The sequence below is a fragment of the Anas platyrhynchos genome, chromosome 5, assembly GCF_047663525.1.
Source record: "Anas platyrhynchos isolate ZD024472 breed Pekin duck chromosome 5, IASCAAS_PekinDuck_T2T, whole genome shotgun sequence".
Classification (NCBI taxonomy): Eukaryota; Metazoa; Chordata; class Aves; order Anseriformes; family Anatidae; genus Anas; species Anas platyrhynchos.
This window is the reverse complement of record NC_092591.1, coordinates 23,630,579-23,645,335: the sequence shown is the minus strand read 5'-3', so window position 1 is coordinate 23,645,335 and position 14,757 is coordinate 23,630,579. Positions and strand designations below refer to the sequence as shown.

Here is a 14,757-nt window from a genome sequence, read left to right as displayed (position 1 = left end):
CTTAAATTCAGAGTGCAGGCTCTCAGTTGTCTGCTCAGCTGACCTACAACATCTCATTAACGGGTGTTTGAGAGCTGGCCAAATATTTAGGGCTTACAGTGGTGTTCTTGAACTTTGTATATATAAACTGTAGTAGATTAAAAAAAAAAAAAAATTAAAATTGGTCCTATGTAATCTAAAGGTGCTTGGTATGTAGCCCTGTTCAACCCCTGAAAACATTTATTGCTTATCTGATGGCTGTCATCTTGGTGTGTCTATGGAGAAGTATTTTGTATTTCTGGAAGTATTAGTAATGCCTTTGCAGGCAGAGCACACGTGCTGGGCAGTAGGACGTGCAAGGCATGTTCTGATCATCATTACGTCGCTGGGCAGTTCCCCAGGACGTGTACTGGTACAGCCTGGAGTTGTGCTGCAGGCCAGTGGTGCTCCCTCATGGTGCCTTTGGAAGAGGCAACAGGCCGGCTGGGTGAAATGCAGCTTGCCGTGAGTATGGTTGTACTGCCAAATGGGATGTGGACTCAACTAAAATGATTCCTGGCTAATGAAGGCTGACGACCTACATTTTTGTCTTTGCTTTAACCACCTTGCTTGACCAATCAGTTTAATGGCTCTTCTCCTGCAATGAGCCCCTGGAAACAACGTGGTTTCTCCAGGTACCCTCACCTGGTACCTTCTAACTAGGAAGCAAGGCAAAGCCCTCCCAGGTGCCACATCGTTGGCTGGTTTGTGGACCTCTATTTTTGAAGAAGTGACAGTCCTTCCCTCCTACCGTCTTCCTTCTGCCTTGCTTCTGCTTGGCCTCTTGGTACTCTGAAAAAGCAGCAAAGGGGAGAGTGGTGGCCCCAGGCTGCATGGTTCCCAGGAGGAACCTGGTAACAACCACCTGTGGAGCATACATACATATGTCTTGGCATAAAGCCTACCCTTTACTGCGTTGCTTACTACATGAGTTATGAAGCATTGCCAAAAGTTGATAAGCAAGGCCTAAAAGATGAGTACTGCTGATTTCATCTGGCTGTAAATATTTAATGGAAGCTTGGTATATTTAATGGAGGAGCAAAGAGGTGGATGTTGGTAGTACTAGATCATCACTACAATAAAGGTGCTCAAGAGATGAGTGAAAGACCAAAACCACATTTTCCTTTCTAAGCACAGTGGGGGACCTGTTGCTAGGAGGCTGCAGCACCAAAGTCACCCTCAGACCACATGGGAGTGAGATTTGAGTTTGCCTTAACAATGATACTGAGAAGTAATTTTCTCTAATGCTGTCACAAGAATGGCAAAGCTGGCAACACAGGAAGGATGAAGGCGTATTTGCTGAAATCCAGTGATGCATATTTGGGTCCATCAGGAGATGGCATTATTGCTGCCCGCAACTTCTTCTGTGCCTGGATCTCTGAGTAACTTAAAGACTTGGAAGTCACCCTAATAGGACTGTAACAAAGACACCTAGGGACTTGTATTTTCACACATGATAGAGTGCTATCTGTTGGAGTACACAGGTCTGCTTAGCCGAAGTAGGGCTGATTAGTGAAGCTTCTCCTTTCCTTTGCATAGAAAAGCTTTCTGGTAATTAGCATGTATTTCCTTTTGACTGGCTACCCTCATGATCCTGTATGTGCATATATTGTACAGCTAAAGAAGACAAGTTTATTTGGTCCTGAGTTGCCCTGCCACCCCTAAATAGTGTTTAGGTATGTGGTATAGGTCAGGATTGGATTTCTTGTTATTTTTCAATTTCTTTTTTGAAAAAGCACTGTGAAACCCTGACCATTCATGTAGTGTGTGAATGTTAATGACTTTTGATTTCCTAATATGCACTTTATTGCAGGTGTTGAGGTACAGCTGATGGGACTCAGAAGTTAAAAGTATGTTAAGTTTGGGATAGGGTTTGTTATAACCGTATAAAAGCCATCTAATAAAATGATGTCACAACCTCAACCCGTATTTCCAATTTGCTCCTGTCCAGAAAGTGAACTAAATGTTGTACAAGTAATAAATACACTCAAGAGGGAGTTGTGAACAAATCTGTGCTGTTGTAAAACATTAAAGTTAGTGCAGAACAGATCTTCAGAGTGTAGGTGTACTTAACTGAGCTGCTTGGAGGATCCAGAGCAGAGGGGGCTTGGTGCTTTTGTGTTGTTGTCAGAAAGAAGCTGGCCTCTGTCGTGTCTGGCTTCAGCCAAACCCTGTAACCCCTTACTGTTCGAAACTGGAATATTCTGGGGCTGGAGAAGGTGACCAGAAGGGCAGTCCTGGTCGCGTGATGATCTCTGTTTTTTTTTCCAGACTGTCACGCATCAGGTTTCCTAAGGTCACTTGGAATCTGCAGATTTGTCTCACTGTTAAACACTTGTGCACAGATCCACTGTCAGTGGGCTCTTCTGTGTTTGGTCTGGCCAACCATGTGAAGTCAGTAGTCTTCTGTTGACTGTACCCAGATGAGGCCAGGCGGAGGTTCCTGCAGGGAAAAGAAAACCTTTAATCCTTGCTTTCTACATGCCATATACCCTGGATGGAAACCTTTCACTGGTTTGCTTCTTTATAACGTCCTACGTCACTTTCCAAAAGGTCTGTTACCTATGCAGAGCACCCAGCTAAAGAGGAAATTGCACACATACACACTGTTTTTTGTCACGTCGTAGAATTCAAACTGGAAAGCATGGTCCACTGCAGCTGCCTTATTGCTGTTGCTGAGAGAAAGTTATCTTGCACGTGCTTAGGTGCCTGTTTCAATCATAGACTTGGAAAAATTATACTCCATCTTCACTGCTTAGCCTATGTTGGATATGCTTGCTAACAGGTGTAACCCTGAATCATTTTGGTTCTTTAAGCTTCTCAATTTTTCTGGGCTGAGACACTGAGCATTACCATTGCACATGCCAAAAAATGTTTTAACGCTTTCCTTGCAGCATTACAATTAGTAACTGTTATCCTTTTTGACAAAAGAGGTATTTCTTTTGAGCAGTTCAGTGAGTAAACTGGTACAGTGAATACCGGGGTCCTCAGGTTGGTTAGAGTGCATGGGAATACAGAGAGAAGCAGCAAATCATCTCTGCAGCTTAGAGGTATGAACAAGCATCCCCTGTTCTCCTGACCTCTCACCTGGGCCTTTTCAAATACAAGACTTGAAGCTTGTGTACTCAGGTAGGAAAGAAAGTGAAGGTGTTTGACTTTGTCCCATCTGACAGGATGAACCACCATACTGGGAGAGCCACGGTTGTCATGTCTCTGCTGAAGGGTCTGTGGTGGCTAAACAGAATTTCAAGACCCCTTGATTCCCTGTGTTGCCTCCCTACTCTTGGTGGCTAAGCAAATAGCCCAAGTGCTGCTCTGTGGACACCTGGGATTATGGCTGGGGAAAGGTTCATTTCTGCTTTGCTGCAATTTGGAGAGAGTCTGGGAAATAGCAGTGAGTGTGCTGGTAGATGATGTGTAGCTGTCAGTTTGGATAAAATCACTTTCCAGTTAATGTCTTGGTCATGTTCTGCTCAACCAAGGTGGCCCAACTGAGGGTTACTGTAATACATCACAGGAAACGCATCAGCAACAGGTCAAAATGTGGAGCTGGGACACAGCCCTCCTCTGAGATTTTCTAAGTCTACAAGATCAATCTACTTCAGTAATTACCTACCTTTTTTGAGGACGATTGCTGACTGCTTAGTTAAACAAGAGCTTGGCAAAGTCTGGCTGACGAAGTAGATTGACAAAACATGGAAGCAGATAAATTGTACTATTTCTGAGTAAGGGAGGGTAGATGTCCATATTAAATACCCCAGCAAACTGATGATGCGAGAGAGATGAAAGCATAATCCCAGCTATAAAACTTACTCTCTTGCCTTCCTCATACAAAAGAAAGTATGTTTCTTACTATGAGGTCTTTGAAAATCTAGAAAATGGTATCTCTTCACATTTAGTAAAACACTCAGTGCCTGGCTCTTACTCTGATGCCCTGTTTTGAATTGTGTAAAAGTTAATATGGCTTCTCCTAGCTTGTATTTGTGTGTGTATCTGGGCACTTTCATCTAGGATGCCAACAGGACTGTGTTTTGCTCTGGAAGCAGAACTTGTCCTGCTATTAACACTGCAAAGACGAAAGCAGGTATGGAAAGACAAAAAACAGCACTGGCCCTCCAAAAGTAGGGGTTAGTAAAAGAAAGTTTTAACTTCTCATTGATAATGGAAGGATTACATTTGTCTTCTCTCGAGGCTCCTAACATTGCTGTATCTGAACACAAAACAGGAAAAAGTCAGAACCTAATGAAAGGTCGCGTTTTGGGGATAGGAAATTCCGAGTCAAAGCAGGACAGTAAGGGTTAAGATACGGATTCAGAGCCATGCTGTGCTGCATATTGCTCAGATTGATCTTGGGCAAGTCACATAACCTCTTTATGATATGATTTGACATCTATAGGTTGAGAATTATTGTTTCCAAGACTAGGTAATGCTTGAAGCATGTCTTAGGATGTTCAGATGGCCAGTTAGTTAAAAATAACAATGCAAAAACTATTTCATGCTTAGATGTTGAGCTTAGCACGGATGGTGGTGATGCCTTTTAGATGGAATACATTGTTCAGGAGGCCAATTAAGAGGTTTTGGAGGAAACAAAAATCAATATGGAGTTTGGTAGAGATCAACAAATTGCCTTTGGTGGGGACGGGGAACTGTTTTGTTTAGGCACAGGAAGGGAAAAAAGAACTGAGCCCCAAAACAGAGAAAGTTGTTTTGTCCACATGGGTTGAGTCTGTATCTGAGATAGGTGGAGCAAGGGGTGATATATGTGGGAGTGGTGAATGCCCACCAGTGAGCAGGGACTTGTGCTCAGAGGACTTAAGTTTCTCTCCACAGTTACCAACCTCCTTGCAAAGCGGAGGGATCAGGGCATGCAATGCAGTGACTTCTATGAAGTCCAAGCAGTACTATTGGCCTGTGAAGTGTAAAAGGGTTGTCTTCTAAATTCATCCCAATGGTCTGTGTGTAACTGTTGTTTCCTTAAATGAATTGGAAGCTGGGAAAGGCTTTTTATTGAGCTCCTTTTCCCCACTGGACAAGGCAAGAGTGTGTGTACACGAGTCTGTCTGCTCAGCTTAGCTCTCCTAATTCTGGATGGGTTTTGCCCTGTGTACCTCCTCATTGACTTCCTTGTGAGAATACAATAGTATGGCCTTCATAAAAGGGAAAAAAAAAATCCCAAACCCTTGAAAGTAACTGGATATCTCAATCTGCTGTACATGTATTTTCCTTATTCACAAAAAAATAACCTTATCAACAAGTGAAATCAGGTTTGTTTGGCATGATTTGCAAGTTGCTCCTATATTAGTCCAAATGAAATTTCTGTCAGTCAATCAGTCAGCTTGCTGGAAAGTTGATCATTATTTCCATGATAAAAATTGGAAAGAAAAAAAAAAAGTAAAAAAGCTAATCCATCAAAAATAGCGTAGTCGTTAAAAGCTGGGGGGAAAAGTTCTAGAGAAATTCGTAATCTGTCATCTCTTGGAAGAGCCAGAGAAAGTACAAAAGATGTCTTTGCAATTCTTGCTTTCCATCCTGGGAGGGGGCAGTTTGCCTATCTCAAAGACCTGGTGCTGCTGTGGCTCCATCCTAGGCTAGCAGTGATGGAAAGCTCTTGCTCTGCATTGGGATCGGTGTGAGAAGAACTGGGGGCCTCAAAATCCAGGGGCTGCCTTATGATTGTTATCCCACCAGGTCGCACTTAGCATGGCAGGGCTCGGTCAGGCCAGCAAACGAAGGCTGTGCTCATGGGGGCAGCTCGCTTTGCTGTTGTGTGTGCCGTTCTGCCTTGTGTTTACCCAAACTGGGGCTTTTGGCTTCCAGATCTGGCAGCCTGAGTCCTTGTTCCGGCACTTTTTTCACAACATGAATTGGAAGGAAGGCCATGGTGGGATCAATGTTTCCTTCTTTATTCTTGGGGGGGTTGAGAAATTTGGCAAAAGCTGTGAGAAGAGCACAAGCAAGCATGGGGGTTGCAAAGGAAGCTGAAGCCTCCTGAAGTTCCAAAGCCAGCCTGCAGGATTCCTGTCCCCTTCCGTAAGGAATTCAAGCTCACAGGTCAGGCACAGCCAGCAGAGGTAATTCCTTTCCAGCCTTCTGCGAAAGGAAGAGCCAGGCCTTTGCACAGCTCCTCTCAAGGTGGGGGAAGCGCCATTTGTTCGTTTACACTGGGTCAGAAGAGATTAAAGTTACATTTCTGCACCCCTCTGTAAATACCCACCTCACCCGGGGAGTTCTCTGTCAGCAGCAGCCCATTTCCAGAGCACAAACCCACCATTGTGCTGCCGCTATCAGTTAATTCGGCCCCGTGGACCTTGTGCCAGGCGATCACATGGGCCCCTGCTTGCCTCACCTCGGCCTGAATAAAACTTAAAGAGACAAATTAAAACACTGGCTGCTGGGCAAGCAGAACCTACCGGGCTATTCCCCCCCAGGTCTCCCAGTCACCCAGAGCCCACCCCAATCTCTGCACAGCCAGGATGCAGCCGTTGAGCATCTTTCTGGAGAAAATTGCTTTCAGCCAAAACCAGGAAGCTGGTTTTGGCTGAAAAGCAGCATCCTAGCTCCTCTTGGGCTGTAGCCTCCCCACGTCCTGGCCCTGTGTGCCTCCCCAGGCTCCCACGCTGCTGCGCATCGGGACCACCCTGGAGCTGGTTCCCTCCTCCTTGACCCTCTTTGAATCAGGTGTTCTACAGCGTGGACAGTGAGACTCCTTCCTGACAGTCTTGGGCCCTACTCGTGCTGCCCCCAAGCCCTTGTCCTCTGCCTCATTAACATTTAAAGCATCTTAGAGTTTCCACAGTGCTGATGTATCACTTGGGTGTGCAAAGATACATGTGTGTATGTTTCCATTTGCTTTAATCCTGCTTCCTGGATGGATGCATGGTCTGAATTTTGTGTCACCTGAAACATGCAGGTGAGCAGACTCTGCTGTACTTACAAAACTGCGGGTGGGTCCTTGCTCTTGCTCCCATTTTCTAAACGAAGTATCTGTTCTCCTTAACTTCTTCTCAGAAGCCCACCACCATAACGGATTTCTCATTTGTGGGATATCCTTGGGCTGCCTTATCTTAAGGGAAGTTGATCAGAGTCACCCAGCTTGTCCCCCGCAGCTGGGGGACGCACCAGGGCGCACCGTTGCTTTGTAGGGTAGTTTTGTTGCATTTCCTATAGTAGCTAAGATCTCTGGTAGAGGGTGTAGTGCAGAAGTTACACGGACAGCAGCGAAGGAGATGGTTTGCAGTGGCTGTGACCATTCCTTTTTTGGGATATGATCTGCTTCAAGTTTCTACAAATACTGATTAGACTAAAACTTTTTGTACAATTTGGTGCTTGCTGCCACCGAACCACAGTGCCTTTTCTGCTTTGCTGTACAGGCCCCCTCATCTGAGAAGCTCTGGGAGCTCATCGCTCCTCCAGGTGTGTTGCATTCACCTCAACTTCATTCCCACCTCTTGTATTGAGGAATAACATTTTAGCTCCAACATTTTTCTTTTTGTTTGCCTGATACAGGAGAACGAAGTCTTAACCCAGGTGTTTGTATTTCCCATTTCAAAAGGCCTCTGGTTTATCAGAGAAGGTAATTTCGCTATATTTGTCTGATTTCTAAATGGGAAGCGTGGAAGAGGGATGGGTGAGGTTTGCATGAGCACAGGTGGGAAGGCGAAAGGTCGGCAGCAGTGGCTGGGCAGCCCCTGTAGGACACCTCTGCATGAGCTGTGCTGTCAGTGCTGTGCCGGAGAGCTTCGGGTGCTTCAATAAAGATGCTCCTCAGCGAGCCTCCTGCCTTGTGGCATCCCCGCGGTAGGTGCAGTGCAATCGCACAGGTGTGAACACACGCGTGGGCACGGTGACAGCCCGTGCATGCAGGCAGAGCTTCCCAAGTGCCTTCCGTGGGGCGAGCTGCGTGTGCCCGGGGCCGTGCCACGCGTGCCCGGGGCTGCGGGGCTGCCCCCGGGGCACCCACACCGGCCCTGCCCGGGGGAGCGCGGTGCCTGCGGCCCCCCCCCCGTTCCCCCCTCCCCGGGCCGGGCCTCCCCCAGCCGCCCCGCAAGCCCGGCCCCCGCTCGGGAGCCAATGGCCGCCCTGCCGGCTCCTGCCGGCTCCCGGCGTTAAAGCTACAGCGGGGCTCGGGCCGGACAAATCCCCCGTGGCCGGGTCCTGCGCGCCGCCCGCCTCCCGCCGCCGCCGCTGCTCCGTGGCCGCCCGGCAGGGAGCTGCCGCCCGCTCCGCCGGGCTCCGCCACTTCGCTCCTTGCCTTCCCCCGCTCCATCTCCTGCCTTTTTTTTTTTTTTTTAAATTATCATTATTTTCTTCCTTTTGCTCTCCCCTTATTTATTTATTTTTTTAATTATTTTTATTTATTATTATTATTATTTTTTTTAATTTTCTCCTCCGACCGGGAATGCTCAAACTGGACTGATGGACATTTCCGAGCTCTGCATCTCCGACCCGCTCGGCTACCACAACCAGTGAGTTGCGCCGTGCCTTGCCGGGCTGTGCCCAGCCGTGCCGGGGGCGGGACGGGACGGGGCAGGAGGGGACGGGGCAGGGCAGCGACCCCCAGCCCGGCCACCGCCGGGGGGAGCGCCCGGGGGTGGCTCCGGGGGGCTCTGAGCTCCGGGGGGCTCTGGGCTCCTGTCTCTGCAACTTGGGGCCGCGCCGCTCAGCCGGGAGCCGGCTGCCAACGCTCCGCGCCGCGGTCCTGCCGGCGCAGTTTGACTTTCCGTCGGTGCCGGGTGGTTTTTTTTTTATTAGATGAGTTACTGCCAGGCGTCTTTAAAGAGACGTGCGTAGGAAATTGCAGAAAGTGGATGCGCTTTTTTTTTTTTTTTCTTTCCTATTTTTTTTTTTAACCAAAAAAGTCCGATTTCCACCCGAAATCCCCCCTGGAAACGTACTTTCCCACGGTTTTCTATTCGGGTAGCCCGCCCTGGGAAAGAGTGGAGCGAGCAGGAGGGCTGGCGAGCAAAGCAGGCATCCCGAGCTGGGACCGCTGGCACATACCTTAGCACCTGCCACTGCTCTTTGTATTCCGAACTGGGCTGTGCCTGGCGATGCCGCGTTCAAACGCACTTTAACCTGCTAAGTTTGGCTCCATCCTTTCGGGGAAGTTAGGAAAGAAGGCGAAATCTTTTCAGCGTTTGCATCCAGCCTGCTGGAACGATTCATTTCCACGCGCGTTTCTCCTCTCCGATAAATCTCAGCCTGAGCTGAGTCCCCTTTTGTGTGTTTGCATGTTAATAATCCGTGTGTCACCTACGCAGGTTCGGTGGTGTCATGAGATGTGGGAGCAAAGCAATTTTGTCTGTTTCATTGCTTTTGTTTTCAGAAGAACACCTTGTATTTAGTAAAATTTAAACACTTAAAAACCCCACAAAGATACTTACCCCCCTTCCCTCATTACAGCTGTCTTTTACCTGTCTTCCTGTCTCGTTTGCCCATATTCCATCCGTCCTTACGCACATTTCTCCTTCCTTTAATCCCCTGCTTCCAGCAGTTTCATTAAAATGAGACTTAGTATTGTTAATACAAATTAATAATCTAACCCATGTGATTTTCCTTTCCCCACTGGTGCTTCACTTGTGGCTGCTCCATTTTGAATTAAAAATAAACAAACAGTTTCTTAAGGGAAATGTATTCTGTATGCCACTGGGAGTCTTGGAATATTTAGTCAAAAATAGAAAGTGCATTTACCTTCATTACAAATCAACAAAAAACAACTAAACAAAATGCCACAATCAAAAGCTAGATCGTTATCGCTTACTGTGTTGTCTGTTAACTTTTTCCTTTTATTTGTTCTACTTTGGGAATTGAGAAAAGGAACTCAAACAACGTGAAAACAGCAAGGAAGAATCTGCGTGGGGGATTGCTGCTCACCCCTGCTACTTCACCACGGGCTCTCAGGCAGCGCCCAGTAATGTCAAGGGCGCCTTGCCCATGTTCACAACTCTTTGGCTGCAGAGCAGACAGATGAAGGTGGCCCTGGGGGAAGTGCCACCGAGCCCCTACAGCTTTACAGTACGCATGGAGGGCTGATTTTTGAGAAGAGAAAGTGTCGGAGTGCTGTCAGTTTAGAGAAGTGCTTGGCTTGGTTTTGTGTGCCAGCTAACCTTTTTTTTAACATTGCTGAGGCTGGGGAAGGGAGACTAAGAAATATGAATTTAAATGTCTTCATCTCTATATTTTTTTATTTGATGAGTACAATGACAATGCAGGGAAATATGTCTAAGTCTGGAAAAAGTTATTGAGAGAAGGAAAAGGTATGAGAAGCCTTAAAAACACAGTATAATTAAAGGTGTCTGTGCAGTGTGTCAGGTGCTGCTTTGATTTACATTTTGGTTTTGTTGAGGGTAGATTTCGGATTGCATTCTTATAACTGAGGGGAAAAGTTGATCCAATATATACTTCTATAGCAATTTCTACTTCCCACTGTAAGACAATTATATTGTTAACATATCATGCAAATACAGGGACTGTAGTTGCGCCTGGATCGCTACCTAGTTGTGTGAGCATATTATCCTTATGGTACTGACCTACTCATTGTTCTGACTGCTGGGCTTTTTAGCCACTAAAAAGACTTTCATAGTTATTTTCCTCATTTAAAAAAATAATGCTTTTAATTATGTGTGCAGCATTTTTAGTCAAATTAAACCTTAAATTAAGAGTGAATTTAAAAATACTGCAAACTGCCTCTTCATGCTTAGTTGCCTGTGAGGCTATAGGAAATAACGGGGGGAAGAGAAGTGGACGTGGTCACTCAATACGTGATCCATACAGTTACCTGGAAACTGTATTTCACCTTGCAATTATTGAGAGAGAATGAACGAGGCAAAGGAGAGAAGTGACTCCCTTCACCTTGAAGTTTAAGAACTTGGTATTCGTAATAGCCTCGCAACTGAACAAAAAGTATCTGAGCAAAGGAATTCACTGTCCCTCGTCGTGCTCTTTAGCTTTTGGATTTGTCTTCCTGAAGCAGTGAAAGTTCCCTTTCCTCTGTCTGAGTGTGTTGAGCTGAATGATTGCACCAGGAACCTGAGGGAGTCCTGGTCAGCGGGTAGTGTGGCTTCCCTCGGTGCAGGATCTTGCAGTGAGAGTAAGAAAATGCTTATACCTAATTCTGCCCCTCTGTGCATGTGTCCTACGGCAGCTATCTGTTTGGTTTCTTGTACAGGAATCCACGCTTAAGCGACCACTACCTACCTTTTGGTACTGACCTTTGGGCAAATTATTCCTGGGGTAGGTGCTGCAGCTCCAAGGGAGAAGCTTTTGTATGAGTTCGAATTGGCAAACTAACAAAGGCAACGATTTGTACCTGCGGTTTGTCTCTCAGGTGAGGCATATGGCGAGAATACATTAGTTACACTGCGCTGACAACGTCTGTCTGCAGTACGGCGGGAGGGGAACGCGCGTGCAGACACCAGGAATATGCACCCGGACACATCAAATGTGGGATTATATTCACACAAATGCATGTGTGCGTATAGAAATAGCTATATGTAGCTATGTGCACATACATATGGTCATGCTGAATATCAGTGCTATGTGTACCTCATATGCAAAGCTGAGGCTGCTTCAAAGGAGAGTGAAATAGGGCAGTTTTACTTTTTTAGCTTAACTTCCATGTCCCAGAGATATTTTTTTCTGCCATGCTAGATTTGCTACTGGAAATACTGATAGGACTACAAAACTGCCATCTCTGTTTCTAATTAATATTCTACATGACAGACAGAAACTGACCAAGTAACCATAATGAAGGGAAAATAAAAATCATTGGCAAATAAGGGCATCCTGCCAGATGCTATGTCTCTTACACAGTTTCCTCTGATGTACAAGAAAGACACATGAGTCACTGATCTGATAAAAATGAAAATTATTTCATGAGCAGAAGGAAGAAGTTGAAAGGGATATCTGATATATTTGATAGAGAGACGGAAAGGTATAACACTGGAATTTTAAGTCAATGAAAGAGTGAATTCCGGACCCTGCAGAAGAGAATTGACGAAGTTGTTGTCACTGACTCTAATGCACTGACCGAGGAAATGTGACTTAATTTGAGAGGTTACTGGAAATGTCCATATTCTGTGAATGGGAGGAAATCTGAGTCAGAGAAGCTGAATGCAATGGTCTGCTCTGACTATCTCTGAAAATCTGGGATAGGGAGGAGTTGTTAATTGGGGAGAATGGGGAGGGAGCTGTGGCTTTTATTGACAGACTGAATTGAAAAACCTCTGTAAGGGAAATGGCCTAGTTGCGGGGTTCCTGACTTGGTTCCCATCGCAGAATGGGGTCTTGCTACACTGAGTGTATTGAGCACGAAGCTGATGAGGAAATTGGTATCTTTACAGTATTTGTATCAACTTTTCCCTCCTCTTCCAATTCCGTTTGTAAAAGTAAAGATGGTCTAATCATTATCAATTATTGAGAAATATGGAAAGATCAATATATTTAAAAAAAATAGGATTTTTTTCATTGCATTGATTTGAAGTAATCAATAAATATTGCATTTAGCCTGAGAGGGGAAAGACTTTGGAGAGATTGCATCAGAGAAAGTTGCTGTGACAGAGATTTCACATCCCGTTTTCTTCCTCTCCCAGAGAACGTTGCTCCATCCTCAGTGCCTTTTTTGCTGATATTCCCCAGCCCTGTTTCTGCTCTGTTTCTACTGCTCAGAATTTCACATCATCTGAAAAATCCTGTATTTTTCAAATGATTTTAGTTCAATACGAAGTTCTGTTGTGCATTATATCAGTGGGTCTCTGTCGGTTTTGCCAGGGCTCAAAGGACACAAGCGCTCTTAGTGGATGGAAGAAGGGAGAAGGGAAAAGGCTTAAACCTGCGGCCAGATGAACTTCATAATTTCCGTGGGGAGCGTGGTAGAATTGCTTCAGAGTGGAAAAGTAGAAAAAGATGGTGATAAGCCTTGGATCTGAAAGCCAAAATCCTTTCTCCAGCTTCTTCTAATTCCTGCTGCTCAGTTTAGGAGTCGGGGGGTCATAGCAGCCGCCGGCGTTGCAAGCCAATAGCTCCATCGCAGATTGTGGAGACTGGGAAATTCTTCCCAGTAAGACCTATTTTTTATTCCACGGATCTACTGACGTTAACTTTACAGCCAGAACACAACAGAATTTTTAGTTTGTGCACTGTGAGGAAGTAAATTTAGCATCTGTCCAGTACCCAGCAGTGAGGTTCCTAGGTAATGCTGCTATAGAAACTGGGGGAAAAAAAAGCAAGATCAGAGCTTCCACAGAAAACTGTGAATCAGATGGTTGTTTGTGTAGCGAAGGGACTTAACAAAGAAGATATTAGCACTACTCATTCGTGATGACCTTGTTGAAAATAGGAAAATCTTGATTTCTTTCAGTCTTCTGAGTATCAGCTGCCTTTGAGTTGGGAATGTAGTCGTCTCTGCGTGGCTTGCATGTGCAAAGTGCTTGGTGCCTGCCATCGGGAACAGAGCATAATTTAGTTTTATTTATTACTAATAGTTCTTCAGCTGGTGAGTTTTACTTGTTAGGAATTAAATTGTAGTAACTTACTCTGGGTCTTTGTCCATCCTTTCTGTGCTGGCTCTCTCTCGGGCTTTGCCCTGACTCTTCAGAGCAGGAGAGGTGCCCACAAAACGATCCTCGCCTCTGGAGCACTGTGTACTTTGCCTCTTCCAGGGCTTGCGAGTGTGGCTGCTGGCAGTGACTGTCTGCGAGGAGAAACATGCCTGCTCAAGGTGGAACGCACTGTATATTAATATATTTGTCATGTTTGTAATTGCAAATGTAATTAGCAAACAAGCTCTGGGGGATTGAGGACTTGAAACTTTCACTGCACATCATTTGACCCCATCTTGACCGGACGGGAGCTTGTATGCCACTGTTAACCCTTGCTGCTCTTGCAAAGAAATGCTCCTTTTGGTCTGACTGCTGCTAAGTTTGCTGTTTGGTAGGTGTCTTTTTTTTTTTTCCTTCTACGAGCAGCTTTGTACCTGTATTTGCTAATACCTTCTTTTATTGTGATGGCAAGCGCTTATGTTCCTCCCGCAACACACGCACTAATACTTTCTCTCCTAGCATTTCTGACACAGTCTGGAAAGCATTCTGCAATGCCCTTTGTGAAGAGCACTGTGTACCAGTAAGTGCTTTTGCATACTGAGCTGTTCAGTGCATTCCTATCACCACAGGCAACGTTACTATTCAGTGCCCCTTGCACTTCGCAGAGACAACTTGCGAAAAGCAGGTGGCAAGCTGTTATCACACAACCTGCGATGGCTCTGTGTCCCTGCTGAGCTGGAATTTTCTTGCACTCCCTTTCTGAATGGGGGAGGAAAAAATTGATAAAAAAATCCTGTTCATTTTGAAGGATCCCAGCAAATCTCCGTATAGTTACCCTTAGGCTGACTTTGTCGTCCTACAAAAAAATATTCCTGCCCCATAAGGATTTAGTGAATAGCACAGAATCCATTCATAAAGTCACAAACTTGTGTGTATATAAAGAAAAGAGGACTCCTTTGCTTTTTCATGCAAATATTAACTCATTTCTTTAATTTTTCATTTTCAAGATAAGACTTAAGTTGTAATAAAAAGGCAATGGTAGTACTGTTCTTGTTTTGGAAAGGGTTTTATTTATTCCTGCATTTTTGTGTATGTTTGAGGAAATATATTAAACACAGAGGTGGGTAGCTGTTTTCATACAATTTTTGTCGTGGCTGTAAGGACATCTCACAAATATTGCGTCCTGTTGAAAGCTGGCAAG

General features: G+C 45.4%; 1 protein-coding gene across 12 annotated transcripts in view; it reads left to right on the top strand.

Annotated features, from left to right (window-relative positions):
* Positions 1–14,757, top strand: part of ESRRB (estrogen related receptor beta) — a 162,022-nt gene that overhangs the window by 69,697 nt on the left and 77,568 nt on the right. The window contains exon 1 of one of the 12 annotated variants that reach the window (XM_072038435.1): positions 8,341–8,483. The exons of 10 other annotated variants lie outside the window; for them this stretch is intronic. In XM_072038435.1, the coding sequence (XP_071894536.1) occupies positions 8,434–8,483 (50 nt within the window). In that variant the 5' untranslated portion in view covers positions 8,341–8,433. Of the gene's footprint in view, positions 1–8,340; positions 8,484–14,757 lie in introns of those variants that run through there. One more of the 12 variants, XM_027459475.3, reaches the window with a different exon arrangement.